Source organism: Dipodomys spectabilis, unplaced genomic scaffold (assembly GCF_019054845.1).
Source record: "Dipodomys spectabilis isolate Male_0828 unplaced genomic scaffold, ASM1905484v1 ptg000004l, whole genome shotgun sequence".
Lineage (NCBI taxonomy): Eukaryota > Metazoa > Chordata > Mammalia > Rodentia > Heteromyidae > Dipodomys > Dipodomys spectabilis.
Window position 1 is genome coordinate 3,011,950 of NW_024870681.1, and position 12,582 is coordinate 3,024,531.

A 12,582-nucleotide genomic window follows, 5' to 3' on the forward strand; every position below is an offset into this window, starting at 1 on the left:
CTCTTGGGGGTCCTTTCCCAGACAGCTGGGTCACAGGCCCCAGTCCATTGTCCAATAGTTCTTCCCAACCCCAGAGCAGGTGGTTACTCACGCTGACTTCCTTCCCCAGGCTGACAGAGGCCAGGATACGCTTCACTCCTTCTCCGCTCCCGATCTGCCAGATTAAGGCCTCTGCAGGTTGGTGTTTAAAGGGCCAGTCCCTTGCTTGTAGCTCATACCAAACAGTCCTGTGGAGACCCAGTTAGTTAAGGTCCAAGGCCTGTGTAACCACCCTGTAGGAGGTGCTAATGTTCTCCTCATGGAAGAGAGCCCTCTGCTGGGAGGCAGAGAGTCAGGACATGGTCACTTAGCCAACAAGCAGCAGAATCACAGTTCAGAACCAGGTTTGTTTCCATTCCAAAGGCCAGGCTCCCTGCCCCAACAATCACCAGGGGATCTCTCTGGGCTACACTTTGGTCTCTGAGTACCTACTCACCCAAATGCATAGACATCAGCAGCTTTGGAAAATGGCAGTTGGTCCTCATCTTTCCCAGGGGTCATCTCCCGCACGATCTCAGGGGCCAGGTAGCACAGCCAGTCATGGGACAGCTTCAGTTGATTCTCTCGCCTGGAGGCCAGGACCAGAACAGGCTTTCAGCATGCAACAGAGGACTGCCAGGCATACACCCACCGTTTGGCCAGCAAAATTATCCCCATATAGTGCAGAGCAAGTGACCAAGTGTATCACGTTGATCTGATGGGCACTTCCACTTTGGCAAACCATCTCAGAAAACAGCAGGGAGCTCAGCTAGGAAGGAAGTCTGAGGATGGTAGGCAGGGAGCTACCCAGGAGCTGAGCCCTTATTCAAACTGGTCTGGTAGCTTCCTGCCCCGGCTGACACTCTTCTAGGGCTTCCTCATCTCTCCAGTCCCTTCAATATCACATGATTTTTTTTTTTTCTTTTGGTGTCAGTCGTGGGGCTTGAACTCTGGTCCTGAGCACTGTCTCTATGCTCTTTATCTCAAGGCAAGCCCTCTACTGCTTGAGCCACAGCACCATTTCCAGTTTTCTAGTGGTTTATTGGAGATAAGAGTCTCGCCCAGGTTGGCTTTGAACCATGATCCATAGATCTCAGCCCCCTGAGTATCTAGGATTACAGGCATGAGCCACTAACACCGGCTTTTTGTTGTTGTTGTTGTTGGTCGTGAGGCTTGAACTCAGGGCCTGGGTACTGTCTCTCAGCTCTTCAGCTCAAGGCTAGCACTCTACCACTTGAGCCACAGCGCCACTTCCCGTTTCCTGGTGGTTTATTGGAGATAAGAGTCTCATAGACTTTTCCTGCCTGGGCTGGCTTTGAACCGAGATCCTCAGATCTTAGACTCCTGAGTAGCTAGGATTACAGGCGTGAGCCACTGACACCCAGCATCACATGAAATTGAGCATTCTTTTTGATATAGGGAAGTGACCCTGGGCCCCCACCTAAATTGATGAAGCAGCCAGGTTAGATAAGTCATAGACCCCATGAGGATCAGTGTGAGAATCAAGAGCCACAAAGGACCTGAACCTCTCCCAAGGCTGGATTCTAGACCAGAACCACTAGGATGGAATCTATGGGTCCTTCCTTACAGGGTGTGCCACTCCTCAGTGGCACAGCTACAGGGCCCTGAGCCTGGGCCCACCCACTCCTCCTGTCCCATCCATATACCCAAGACCAACTCACCGCTCCTCTCGGAACACACCCGAGATCCCAAACAGCCCGAAGTCTGTGATGACCACCTTGCCATTGTCATAGAAGACGTTCTTAGACTTAAGGTCTTTGTGCACGATGCCCTTGGCGTGAAGATAGCCCATGCCCTGGAAGATGGGAGTCTCGCATCAGGGCAGGGTAAACATGAGTGGTGGCGACCGAGTTTCTTTCTTGGTCAGGCACCAGCCTCATTTCATCCTCACGATCTTATAAACACATAAACCCCTTTACAGAGGGGGCAAGGAGACTAGGAAGAGAAAGTCACCGGCCCAAGCCACACAGCAGTTTGTAGCCCAGCTTAGCTCTTTCCAGGCCACTATCTAGTCACAGTCACCTTAGATAAGGCAGGATGTGTGGCCAGATGACTAGTGGAGCCGGGAGATCCAGAAGTATATAAAGATCAGCCATACTGGCTGGGGTTGTTGGCAGGAAAGATAAGCCAGCAGAGAGGTGGCTTCTGGCCTGGCAGAAATCCCTCAGTCATGTTCCTCCTAGGCCCTGCCATCAGCCAGATGGATAGTCAACATGACTCAGTGGGCAGACACAGGGAGTGAGGACTTCCAAGTTTGCTGTGAAAAATCAAAATCATTCTATCTGTAGCTCCTACTGGCCATCCTGAAAAGTGACAGACCAGAGGGAAGACAGGAGGGGGGTATCCTTGGCTTTGATCCTCATTGGTTTAAGTCATCAGCTTAGCCACAGGGAACCATCACAAGGAAATCCTAGTTTGTACACAGATGTCATTATGATTATCTTTTCCCTTTTTTGGGGGGAAGGAGAGGGGAAGACAAGACGTGTTTGAATTGTCCTTGGGTTTGCTGAACCAGGCCTCCAGCCCTGATTTGTGTTGGTTATTTTTGAGATAGGGTTTCACTTATTGCCCAGGGCACAATCACCTTTGTTAGGCTTCCTACGAAGCTAGGATGACAGGCATGCCTCGCACCTAGTCCCTGTGCACCTCACCCCCCTGCTGGGAGAAGAGGCACAAACCACCACATCCTGACTCAGTGGCAGCCTTCTAGATACTTTGGATTATAGGCATGAGTCACCAGTGCCTGGTACTATTCCTTCCTAAAGACAATACATACACAAAGCAGACAGTGGAAGGAAGGGAAGGAAGAAGAAAGAGAAAGGAGGAAGGAAGAGCAGCGGGGAGGAGAAAAGGAAGGAAAGGGACAATAGTGGAAAAAATTGTGGGGAAGTTGGTAGTAGATGGCTTTTTAATACAAGCAAGTAAAAAGAAGTAAAGGAAGAGGAACTCCTACTCACAAAGTTCGTGTGTGTGTGTGTGTGTGTTTGTGTGTGTGTGTGTGCGCTCAAGTCCTAGGGCTTGAACTTAGGGCCTGGGTACTGTCCCTGAACTTTTTTTTTTTAAATTAAGAAATAGTTTATTAATGAAATTATTATTTGGGCTGACTAGCACTACAACTCAAGAAACCATAACAATTGAAGCAATATGTGAACTAGGATCTTAATCAAAAATGAAAGGAGCACATGGAATCAGGTTTGATCAAGAATTTAGTGGACTGGTATAAGCAGAGTAACAAGATATAAGAAAGGAGCCCCCTGAGTAGGGGGCTGAGACCTGAGGATCACAGTTCAAAGCCAGCCCAGGCAGGCTTTGTCCATGAGACTCTTATTTCAATAAACCAGAAAACCAGAAGTGGCACTGTGGCACAAAGTGATAGAGCACTCACCTTGAGCTAAAGAGCTTAGGGACAGCGCCCAGAGTCAAGCCCCACGACTGACAAAAAAAAAAGAAAGAGAGCTAGGTAACTTAAAGAATATATCCAGGCCAGGTGCTAGTGGCTCACACCTGTAATCCTAGCTATTAAGGAGGCTGAGATTTGAGGATAACGGTTCAAAGCCAGCCTGGTCCAGAAAGTCCATGACTCTTTTTTTTTTTTAACTTGGTCCTGGAGCCTGAACTCTGGGCCTGGGCGCTGTCCCTCAGCTCTTCAGCTCAAGGCTAGTGTTCTACCACTTGAGCCACAGTGCCACTTCTGGCTTTTTCTGCTTATGTGGTACTAAGGAATCGAACCCAGGGCCTCATGAATACAAGGCAAGTACTCTACCACTGAGCCACCTTTCCAGCCCTCCGTGAGACTATTATCTCCAATAAACCACCAGAAAACTGGACATGGTGCTGTGGCTCAAGTGGTAGGGTGCTCACCTTGAGCTGAAGAGCTGAGGGATATCGCCTAGGCCTGGAGTTTAAGCCCCAGGACAGACCTTCCTCCTATACCCCCCCCAAAAAACCAAAACAAAACATATATCTAAAAAAGTAGAGCAGTTCTCAAAGAAGGGCAAAAGGATGAGAACAAGGAAATTCCCAAGAAGAGAAGCGAATTAGGATCAAGATGCCATTGATAGAATTGGAATGTTCTACTTCAATGAATACCACAGCACATATCCTGTGGGATATAGCAGATATGGCCTGGTAGAGTGTCCGTTTTCAGGAATAAGACTTTTAGGTCCTTGTACTTTTTTGCTAAGGCTAACGCTCTACCACTTGAGCCACAGAACCATTTCCCAGGTCCTAGTTTTTACTTGGGTCTGTTTGTTGTTTTAAAGCAATACATAAGTTTTTATTTCACTCTTTTTTAATTGCTTTTTAAAAGGATGATAGAGAAGCTGCCTGAGTTCCTGCACCCAAGGACTTGCCTTCAAGTAACTTGGCTTTGGAAACTTGAAGGTAGCAAGTGGGGTCTTCTGGGCCCCAGAAGTAAACAGCTTCCCATTTCCCACCATGGATTATAGCAATTCCTCACAGGACAGTGCCAAATGCTCCGATGATAACTGCATTTTGTCTATGCACTGATCCAGTCAGGGAGGTTCTAACACTATCTCCATTTCCCAGAGAGGCTAAAACAACCTGTCCAAGGTCTCACAGCTTGTGTGACCAGGCATCAGACTGTCTTTAGAGCTTGCTGAGCTCTTCTTCAACAAATTCAGTTTTATTAATGCTGACCCAGTGGACAGGAGAGACTCAGAGGGGAGGAGACAGGGTCCCACCCTGAGGAACCCAGCTAGGAGAGACAGAACAGTGCAAAGCCAAGATGACAGGGAATGATGTGTCAGGAGGAGGAGGCAAGGACCCTGGGATGAGCAGGAAGGAAACCACCCTCCTGCTGGATGTGCTCTTACCTTAATGATCTCCTGAGCGATCTGCCTTGTCTTGTTTATGTCCAGAGAAGTCTTGGGGTCCCTTACAAAGGAGTGTAAGGTCCTCCCCTTGCAGAAGCTGCAGAGAGTGGTGGGGTATAGTCAAGAGGTCTGGGGCAGGTGCAACCTGACCTCACTCCTGTGGAGCCAATAAGGAAGTTGTGCCTGCTGGTGTGTGTGTGTGTGTGTGTGTGTGTGTGTGTGTGTGTGTGTGTGTGTGTGTGTGTGTGTGTGTGTGTGTGTGTGTGTGTGTGTGTGTGTGTGTGTGTGTGTGTGTGTGTGTGTGTGTGTGTGTGTGTGTGTGTGTGTGTGTGTGTTGTTCTGGGGCTTGAATGGGCCTAAGTACTATCCTTGAGTATTTGTGCTCACTTTGAGCCACAGCTCCATTTTTGTTTTTTGGGGTGATTAACTGGAGGTAAGAGTCTTATGGACTTTCTTATCTGGGTTGGCTTTGAACTGTGATCCTCAAATCTCAGCCTCCTGAGTAGCTAGGATTACAGGCATGAGCCACTGGTACCTGGCTGTGCTTGCTGCTTTTTGAGGACTTTCTATCCTTTACATGAGCCAAAGAATGTGTGTATTTGGGGGAAGGGGGGTAGGTGGCTGGGGTTTGAACCCAAGACCTTGCACAAGCCAGGCAAGCACTCTACTATTTGAGCTACACCTCTAGGTCTTGCTTTAGTTATTTTTTTTTTTAGATAAGGTCTTAAGATTTTTTTTCTGAGGGAGAGGAGTGCTGCCTAGACCACAATCTGCCTATCTATACTTCCCCATAGCTAGGAGCTACACAACTATGCCTGGCTTTTGACTCAGATGAGGTCTCACTTAAATTTTACTCAGCCTAGCTTCCAACCCAGATCCTTCTGATCTCCATATCCCAAGTAGCTGAGATTATAGGCATGCACCACCAGCTTGACTAGAATATGTGTTCTTTAAACAAGCCCAACACTGATTCTAGCTGGGACTTGGCCCAATGATTAGACACATGCACGCACGCAGGCACGCACGCACGCACACACACACACACACACACACACACACACACGCATGCACGCACGCACTTGTTCCCCAGGCCTGTCCTGCCATCGAGAAGGGAAAAGGCAACAGGGTGGCTGTCAGAGTGTAAGCGTGAGGGGCTGGGAAGGTGGCTCAGTGGTAGAACGCTTGCCTTGCATGCCTGAGGCCCTGGGTTCGATTCCTCAGCACCACATAAGCAAAAAGAAAAAAGCCGGAAGTGGCGCTGTGGCTCAAAGCCTTGCTGAAGAGCTAAGGGACAGCGCCCAGGCCCAGAGTTCAGGCCCCATGACCTGACCCCCCCCCAAAAAAAAAAAAAAAAAAGTGTAAGCATGATGATGAGAAAGGAGCTTATGCTCTGGGGTGTTCACTAGCACCACATCTGAAAGCCAGAATGAAGAACCATTTTTTGTAAAAGCTGTCAGTAACCTAGGGAAGAAGGACTTTTTACACATTTGGGTCTTGGGGCTTGAACTCAAGGCCTTGAATGCTATCCGTAAGCTCTTTTGCTCAATGCTAGTGTGTTCTACCACTTTGGGCCACAGTGCCACACTTCTGATTTTCTGGTGGTTAGTTGGAGATGAGTCTCACAGACTTTTCTGCCTGGGCTGGCTTTGAACCACGATCCTCAGATCTCAGCCTCTTGAGTAGCTAGGATTACAGGCGTAAGCCAGCAGGGCCCAGCTTTTTCCTTTTTTTAAATTGTTACCATAAAGGTGATGTACAGAGGGGTTACAGTTATATAAGTCAGGTAAGGAGTGCATTTCTTTTGTGGACAATGTCACCCAGGAAGGAGGACTTTTTAGGAAAAGTCTCTAGAGTCTTGGAGTCTCAGAGAATGAGAACCAGCCTTCAAAAAGCTGGGATTACAGATGTGCAATCCTATCCCTGGCTTTATTTGTTTTTCAGTGTCAGTGAGGTTGTGAGTGGGGGAAACTGTATTCCATTTTTTGTTTGCTTCTTTGTATCTCTCTCTAAAATCCTTTACTTCCTTCCAGAGTGGCTCCAGGGCTCTCAGGGAGGAGAAGGCTAGCTGCCCACCCCCCACCCATGTCCAGCCAGGGATGGGCAGCTTACCTGGTGATGATGGCCAGTTGGGGTGGGTTCATGCAGGCACCCATGAAGAGTACCACGTTCTCATGCCGTGTCTGCCGGTAGTTCATCACCTCCTTCTTGAACAGCTTCAGGTGATCCTGGTTGTGGCCATCCATCTCCAAGAGACGGATGGCCACCTCGCCGTGCCATCGGCCCCGGTGCACTCGGCCCCAGCGGCCCTGCCCAATGGGCTCGCCCAGCTCCACCTGCTCAAAAGGGATGTCCCACTCCTGCAGGTACACGCTGGTCTGACTGGCCTTGCGAGAGATGGGACCCCGCCAGGGTCGACGGGAACTGGGAAGGTCATCTAATTCATCCTCATCATCTTCTGCCTCTGACTTGCCACCTTCTGGCTCCTCAGCCTGAAAGGAGAATGGGGCAGATGGCTCTCACCAGGTGAGGGAGGAGAGGATATGACCCTGGGCTATCTGCAGCGCTGCACTGGCTTTCTGTGGACAGCAGGCTGGTCACCCAGCATCCCTGGACCTCAAGTGTCTTTGTTCATAAAATGTGCGACACTGAGGCCCTGTATCTTGCTAACACTGCAAGATGTAAGATGGGCTGAAGAGCAATAGTTAATTGCTTAGGAAACAGCATTAACATCCTAGTTGTGGGAGAACTGAACTGTATTCATCCCTGTGGTATTCTCCTATTTAAACACAGTTTCTGCCTCTTCCCTTGGCAAGAGCCATGTTCTCGAATTCCCGCTCCACTGCAGGGACCCAGACTCAGTTCTCAGCTTTGTTCAAGGATCAAGACAGTGGTTTTGGACCCTGGTTCCAATCAGAATCACCTGGCAAGCTCTGACAATACAGAGATGTCTGACTTCATCAGAAGCTGACTGAACCAGTCCCCAGGCCAAGACCCTGGTCCCCAGGCAGAGAGAAGTGCTTACTTCAGTCAGTCTTCATTCCTCCCTGCTGTCCCCATCTGCCAACCTCTGCTGCAGTAAGCACCTGGGAACACTCAGGCTGACTGCCCACACCAACCCATCCTGAGGGGGGAGGAGGCTTCCCGTGGATGCACATGCCACCTGCACTCACCTCCACTTCATGTACCTCTGATACATCTGCTTTGGGTGGCTCCTCGAGCCTAGGAATAAAACAGGCTTTGTCAAGGGGACCATGGGCTGGGCAAGGGACTCACCCAGTGAGGTCTGAGACTCAAGGCCACTTCTAGATCTTTATCATGACACACTTGGCTGTGGGCATGGCAGTGTGGACATTGTGGTCACAGGCAGGAGGCTGAGGACCAGGCCTGCCCCTTCATCCTGCCTTGGCTGTCCCTCTAGGCTGACTACAGACAGAATGGGGGGTGAGGGAAGGCAGTAACTATCAGGGTCCCTTTCAAATCTGACACTTCACTATGGGATTCGGAGCACATGGGACTTGGGATCAGACAGCCTTGGCTTTGAGATTGGCTTTGTCACTTCTTCCCTGAGTGACCTTGTGTTACTTAACCTCACTGAGCCAGAAAGTCCACTAGAGATGATACCTCCTGTTGTCCTGTGAGACCTGCAGCATGAAAGCTTAGCCCAGCCTGATTTGGAGAACAGGCTCCCCAAATAGGGCTCTTTTTACTGTTATTGTTATTATTATTGTTTGCTGGTATGGGGGCTTGCTTGAACTCAGGACCTTTAACTTTTTTTTTTTGTCAGTCATGGGACCTCAACTCTGGGCTTGGGTGCTGTCAGCTCAAGGCTAGCGCTCTACCACTTGAGCCATACCACCATTTCCGGCTTTTTCTGCTTATATGGTGTTGAGGAATCAAACCCAGGGCCTCATGCATGCAAGGCAGGCACTCTACCACTGAGCCACCTTCTCAGCCCAGGGCCTTTAACGTTTTTTGCTCAAAGCTAGCATTCTATCATTTGAGCCACAACTCCACTTTTGGCTTTTTGCTGGTTAACTGGAGATAAGAATCTTACATGGGCTGGGAAGGTGGCTCAGTGGTAGAGCGCTTGCCTTGCATGCTCAAGGCCCTGGGTTCGATTCCTCAGCACCACATAAGCACAAAGAAAAAAGCCGGAAGTGGCGCTGTGGCTCAAGTCGTAGAGCACTAGCCTTGAGCTGAAGAGCTGAGGGACAGTGCCCAGGCCCAGAGTTCAGGCCCCATGACCGGACCAAAAAAAAAAAAAAAAAAAAGAATCTTACAAGCCAGGCACCAGTGGCTCATGCCTGTAATCCTAGCTACTCAGGAGGCTGAGATCTGAGGATCATGGTTCAAAGCCAGCCCAGGAAGGAAAGTCCATTAGACTGTTATCTCCAATAAACCACCAGAGGGGCTGGGAAGGTGGCTTAGTGGTAGAGTGCTTGCCTTGCATGCCTGAGGCCCTGGGTTCGATTCCTCAGCACCACATAAGCAAAAAGAAAAAAAGCCAGAAGTGGTGCTGTGGCTCAAGTGGTAGAGCACTAGCCTTGAGCTGAAGAGCTGAGGGACAGCGCCCAGGCCCAGAGTTCAGGCCCCACGACCGGACCAAAAAAAAATAAAAAATAAACCACCAGAAAACCAGAGGTGGCACTGTGGCTAAATTGGTAGAGTGCTCGCCTTGAGCTGAAGGGCTCCAGGACAGCACCCAGGCCCAGAGTTAAAACCCTACAACAACAATAACAAAAAAAAAAAGTCACAGATTTATTTTTAAAAAATTCTGCCTGTGTCCACCTTACTGGATCACAAGCTTTCTCCACAAAATGTTCACTGCACTGTTATGACGGTAATAAATACTCTGCATGAGTTAATGAGCACACACACACATACACACTGACTGGCCTTGTCAGTAGCTAGGATTAAAGGCAAGAGCTGTGCCAGGTATAGGGTAACACTCAGAGCCCAAAGGCCAGAGATTTAGGGGTAGGATTGGGAGGTATGAAGAGATTTAGGTCCACACAGAAGAGAATTCAAATTCAGCACTGGGGTACATACCGAGTAGTGTCAGCTGTGCTGGGGAGTGGGGCTGATTGTGGAAAGGCCGAAATGTCTGGAGGAAACAAATGACAAAAACAATGTGTAAGGTTGCTTTTCTGCACCCCCCCCAAAAAATTCCAGCTTGGAGCCCAGCACACCAAGGAAGTCTCCTCTCCCCCAGTAGCTGTCACAGCTCTGCTGGCCACTGCCATCTGGAACAGCTTGTACGTGTCCCTCAGCCTGTCATGATTTGGCCTCCTCAATCTTGAGTCTGGTGCACACAAACATGTCTGAAGCAGGGCTGAGCTTCCACCCTTCTGTTGCTGCCATTGCTCTGTGGCCTAATGGCCCTCTTCGAGCAAGTGGCAAAAGCCAGCTGGGCCACAGCCACCTCCGCAGGGACGGGCCTTCCCTGAAGACACAATTCCCATGCTCTCTAGTGACACCTGGTGCCTGGTGCAGCTGCTGGGAATATCCAGGCAGAGGACCCACCCTCTCAGCTTCTGGGATTGGGGAGGCCTGGTGGTATAGCTCTGGGGAAAAGATAAAATTCCTAGTCCACACATTACAGGATCCCAGGACAGGTGGCCGTGGAGGACCCAAGCCAAAGACCCAGGGTCACAGAAACAGATGGTCAACCATTGGCCCTGTTAGAAGCTGAAGTGCTACTAGGAGACTGGTGGCTCAGGGCTGGCCAGGACTGTCCCAGGCTCCTCCCTTCTCTGCCTCAGTAGGAGAGAGACTGGAAGCAGCAGCAGCTCAGGCTATCAGCAGCCCTTCTTCTGTCTCCCTATCCCATTCTGCCAACAGATCCCCCTCCACTTGGCTCTGTCTGATGGTTAATGAGATGAGAAGTTAACACACATCTCTGGGTCCTGGCAGAGATCTGTGGGGAATCTGATACAAGCTGTGGGACTTCTTATCAGAGCAAGGCACACATATGTCTGACATCCTGTGTGGTTTCAGGGAACCCCAGGCCTTAGGATCCTCAGCTAAGGCCTCCTCAGTCACCATCATGTCATCTCCACTGACTGCAGGGTGGCCTGGCATTTCCATCCACTTCCATTGCTCAATTTCCATAGAAGGCATACAGGAGTGGGAGTCAGTAAGACATGGCATTCAGGAGGAGGGAAGGAAGATAAAACGTCTTGGAAGCCCTTACATGGTCAGAACATATTCTGCACTCTTCTCCCAACAGTGTTCATGTTTATTTAAGAAAGAACCACTTTCTTCACTGTATCTTCAGAAAGAGCCATGTTTTCCCAACTGGGGTAGTGGGAGACGCTCCCCTGTACAAGTACTAGAGAGAGTATCCAGTAGGCTCTTGGGAGTCACAGCAAAGCAGATAGGAACCACAGAGGCATCTTAGTTGTTCCCAGAGTTATGTGGGCCAAATCCCAGGTACCTGGCCACTGCAGACCTGCACACATCTATAAAAGCTCTCTTAATTTCCTTAAGGAGTCAATTCCAGAATTGGGAAACAGAAAAGCCAGGAATAACCAAACACTGTGACTTCAAGACAGTACAAACCAGAGCAGGGGGAGGGGGGGAGAGGGAGGGGCTGGACAATAGCTATGATCTGTCTAAAACACATAGACCAGTCATGCTTGTTACTTCCTGCCAGAGGAAAAAAGCACTGATCTTATAAACTCCTTGGGGGAAAGAATATAGTCAGAATCAAAAGTTGACACAAATGTTGACCAAATACAAAGGCGGGGGAAAAAAGATTTTTGTGGGAAGGAAATTTGAAGTTGTCTATTGAAAGTTTATAAAACTTTCTGCAATAAGGAGACAGTGCCAGCGATGGCCAGCAGGTGGTACTGTGCAGGAAGGCTCATAAAGGCAAAGCCTGCTGACAGATGCAGCCTGTCAGACTTTTCCAGTTGTCCTTATGTAGAGAGGACACTGTGACAGATGCTCATGTCAGCATAGAGTCCTCTCCCCTCATTCTGCAAAGCAGGCTCTAGTCCTGTTTCTGCCATCTCCTGGCAGTGTGACCTAGTCTCTATGCAAAAGGCTAGACAGTTTTCCATGGTCCCCTCCCAGCAAGACACTACCCACCTGGGGGCCCACCTCCAGGCAGGCCCCTGCCCTACTCCCTTGCCCAGCCATGGTGGACTCAAGCACCCAGGTGGCAGTTAGTGGAATCATGCAGAGGACTCACCTGGAAATATAAACTGCTGTCTATGATGAATGAAGTAGGCAGCTTTAAACAGAAGAGGAGGTGAGTCACACACACAGAATGCGAATGCAGCCAGGGAGAAGGGAGGATGGTGGGCTTGGTTACTGGGCAGGGGACCTGCTCCACCTGACCCACCCCAGGTGGGTGTGGAAAGGACAGAGCTATGCAAAAAGGAGGAAGAGAGCTGTGGAAAATGGGTGCTGGCAGGAAGCTCAGGAGCGAAAGGGCAGCTGAGAAAAGGGGCGTTCTAGGCCCATCTCAGCAGCCCCCTGGCTGTAGAGCCCTGGGCAGTGCATGGCTCTGGGAAAGCTCCAGCCACTTCTATTTTGAGAAATGTACATGAGCCAGGGGAGCAAGATACAATGAGTGAGAAAAATTGTTTCTGAAAAAGTTTATCATGATGCATTGTATCTAAAGAAGGGTCCTAGTGACTCATACCTTTAATCCTAACTACTCAAGAGGCTGAGATCTGAGGATCATGGTTTGAAGCCAGCT

General features: G+C 49.6%; 1 protein-coding gene across 2 annotated transcripts in view; it reads right to left on the bottom strand.

The window, feature by feature from the left end:
* Ksr1 (kinase suppressor of ras 1) overlaps nt 1-12,582 on the bottom strand; it is a 156,013-nt gene that overhangs the window by 9,306 nt on the left and 134,125 nt on the right. Inside the window, exons 11-18 of one of the 2 annotated variants that reach the window (XM_042693775.1) lie at nt 12,070-12,111; nt 9,924-9,978; nt 8,045-8,093; nt 6,984-7,363; nt 4,875-4,971; nt 1,701-1,834; nt 476-607; nt 92-227 (exon numbers count right to left, since the gene is read on the bottom strand). In XM_042693775.1, the coding sequence (XP_042549709.1) occupies nt 92-227; nt 476-607; nt 1,701-1,834; nt 4,875-4,971; nt 6,984-7,363; nt 8,045-8,093; nt 9,924-9,978; nt 12,070-12,111 (1,025 nt within the window). The remainder of the gene's footprint in view (nt 1-91; nt 228-475; nt 608-1,700; nt 1,835-4,874; nt 4,972-6,983; nt 7,364-8,044; nt 8,094-9,923; nt 9,979-12,069; nt 12,112-12,582) is intronic. The other variant, XM_042693767.1, reaches the window with a different exon arrangement.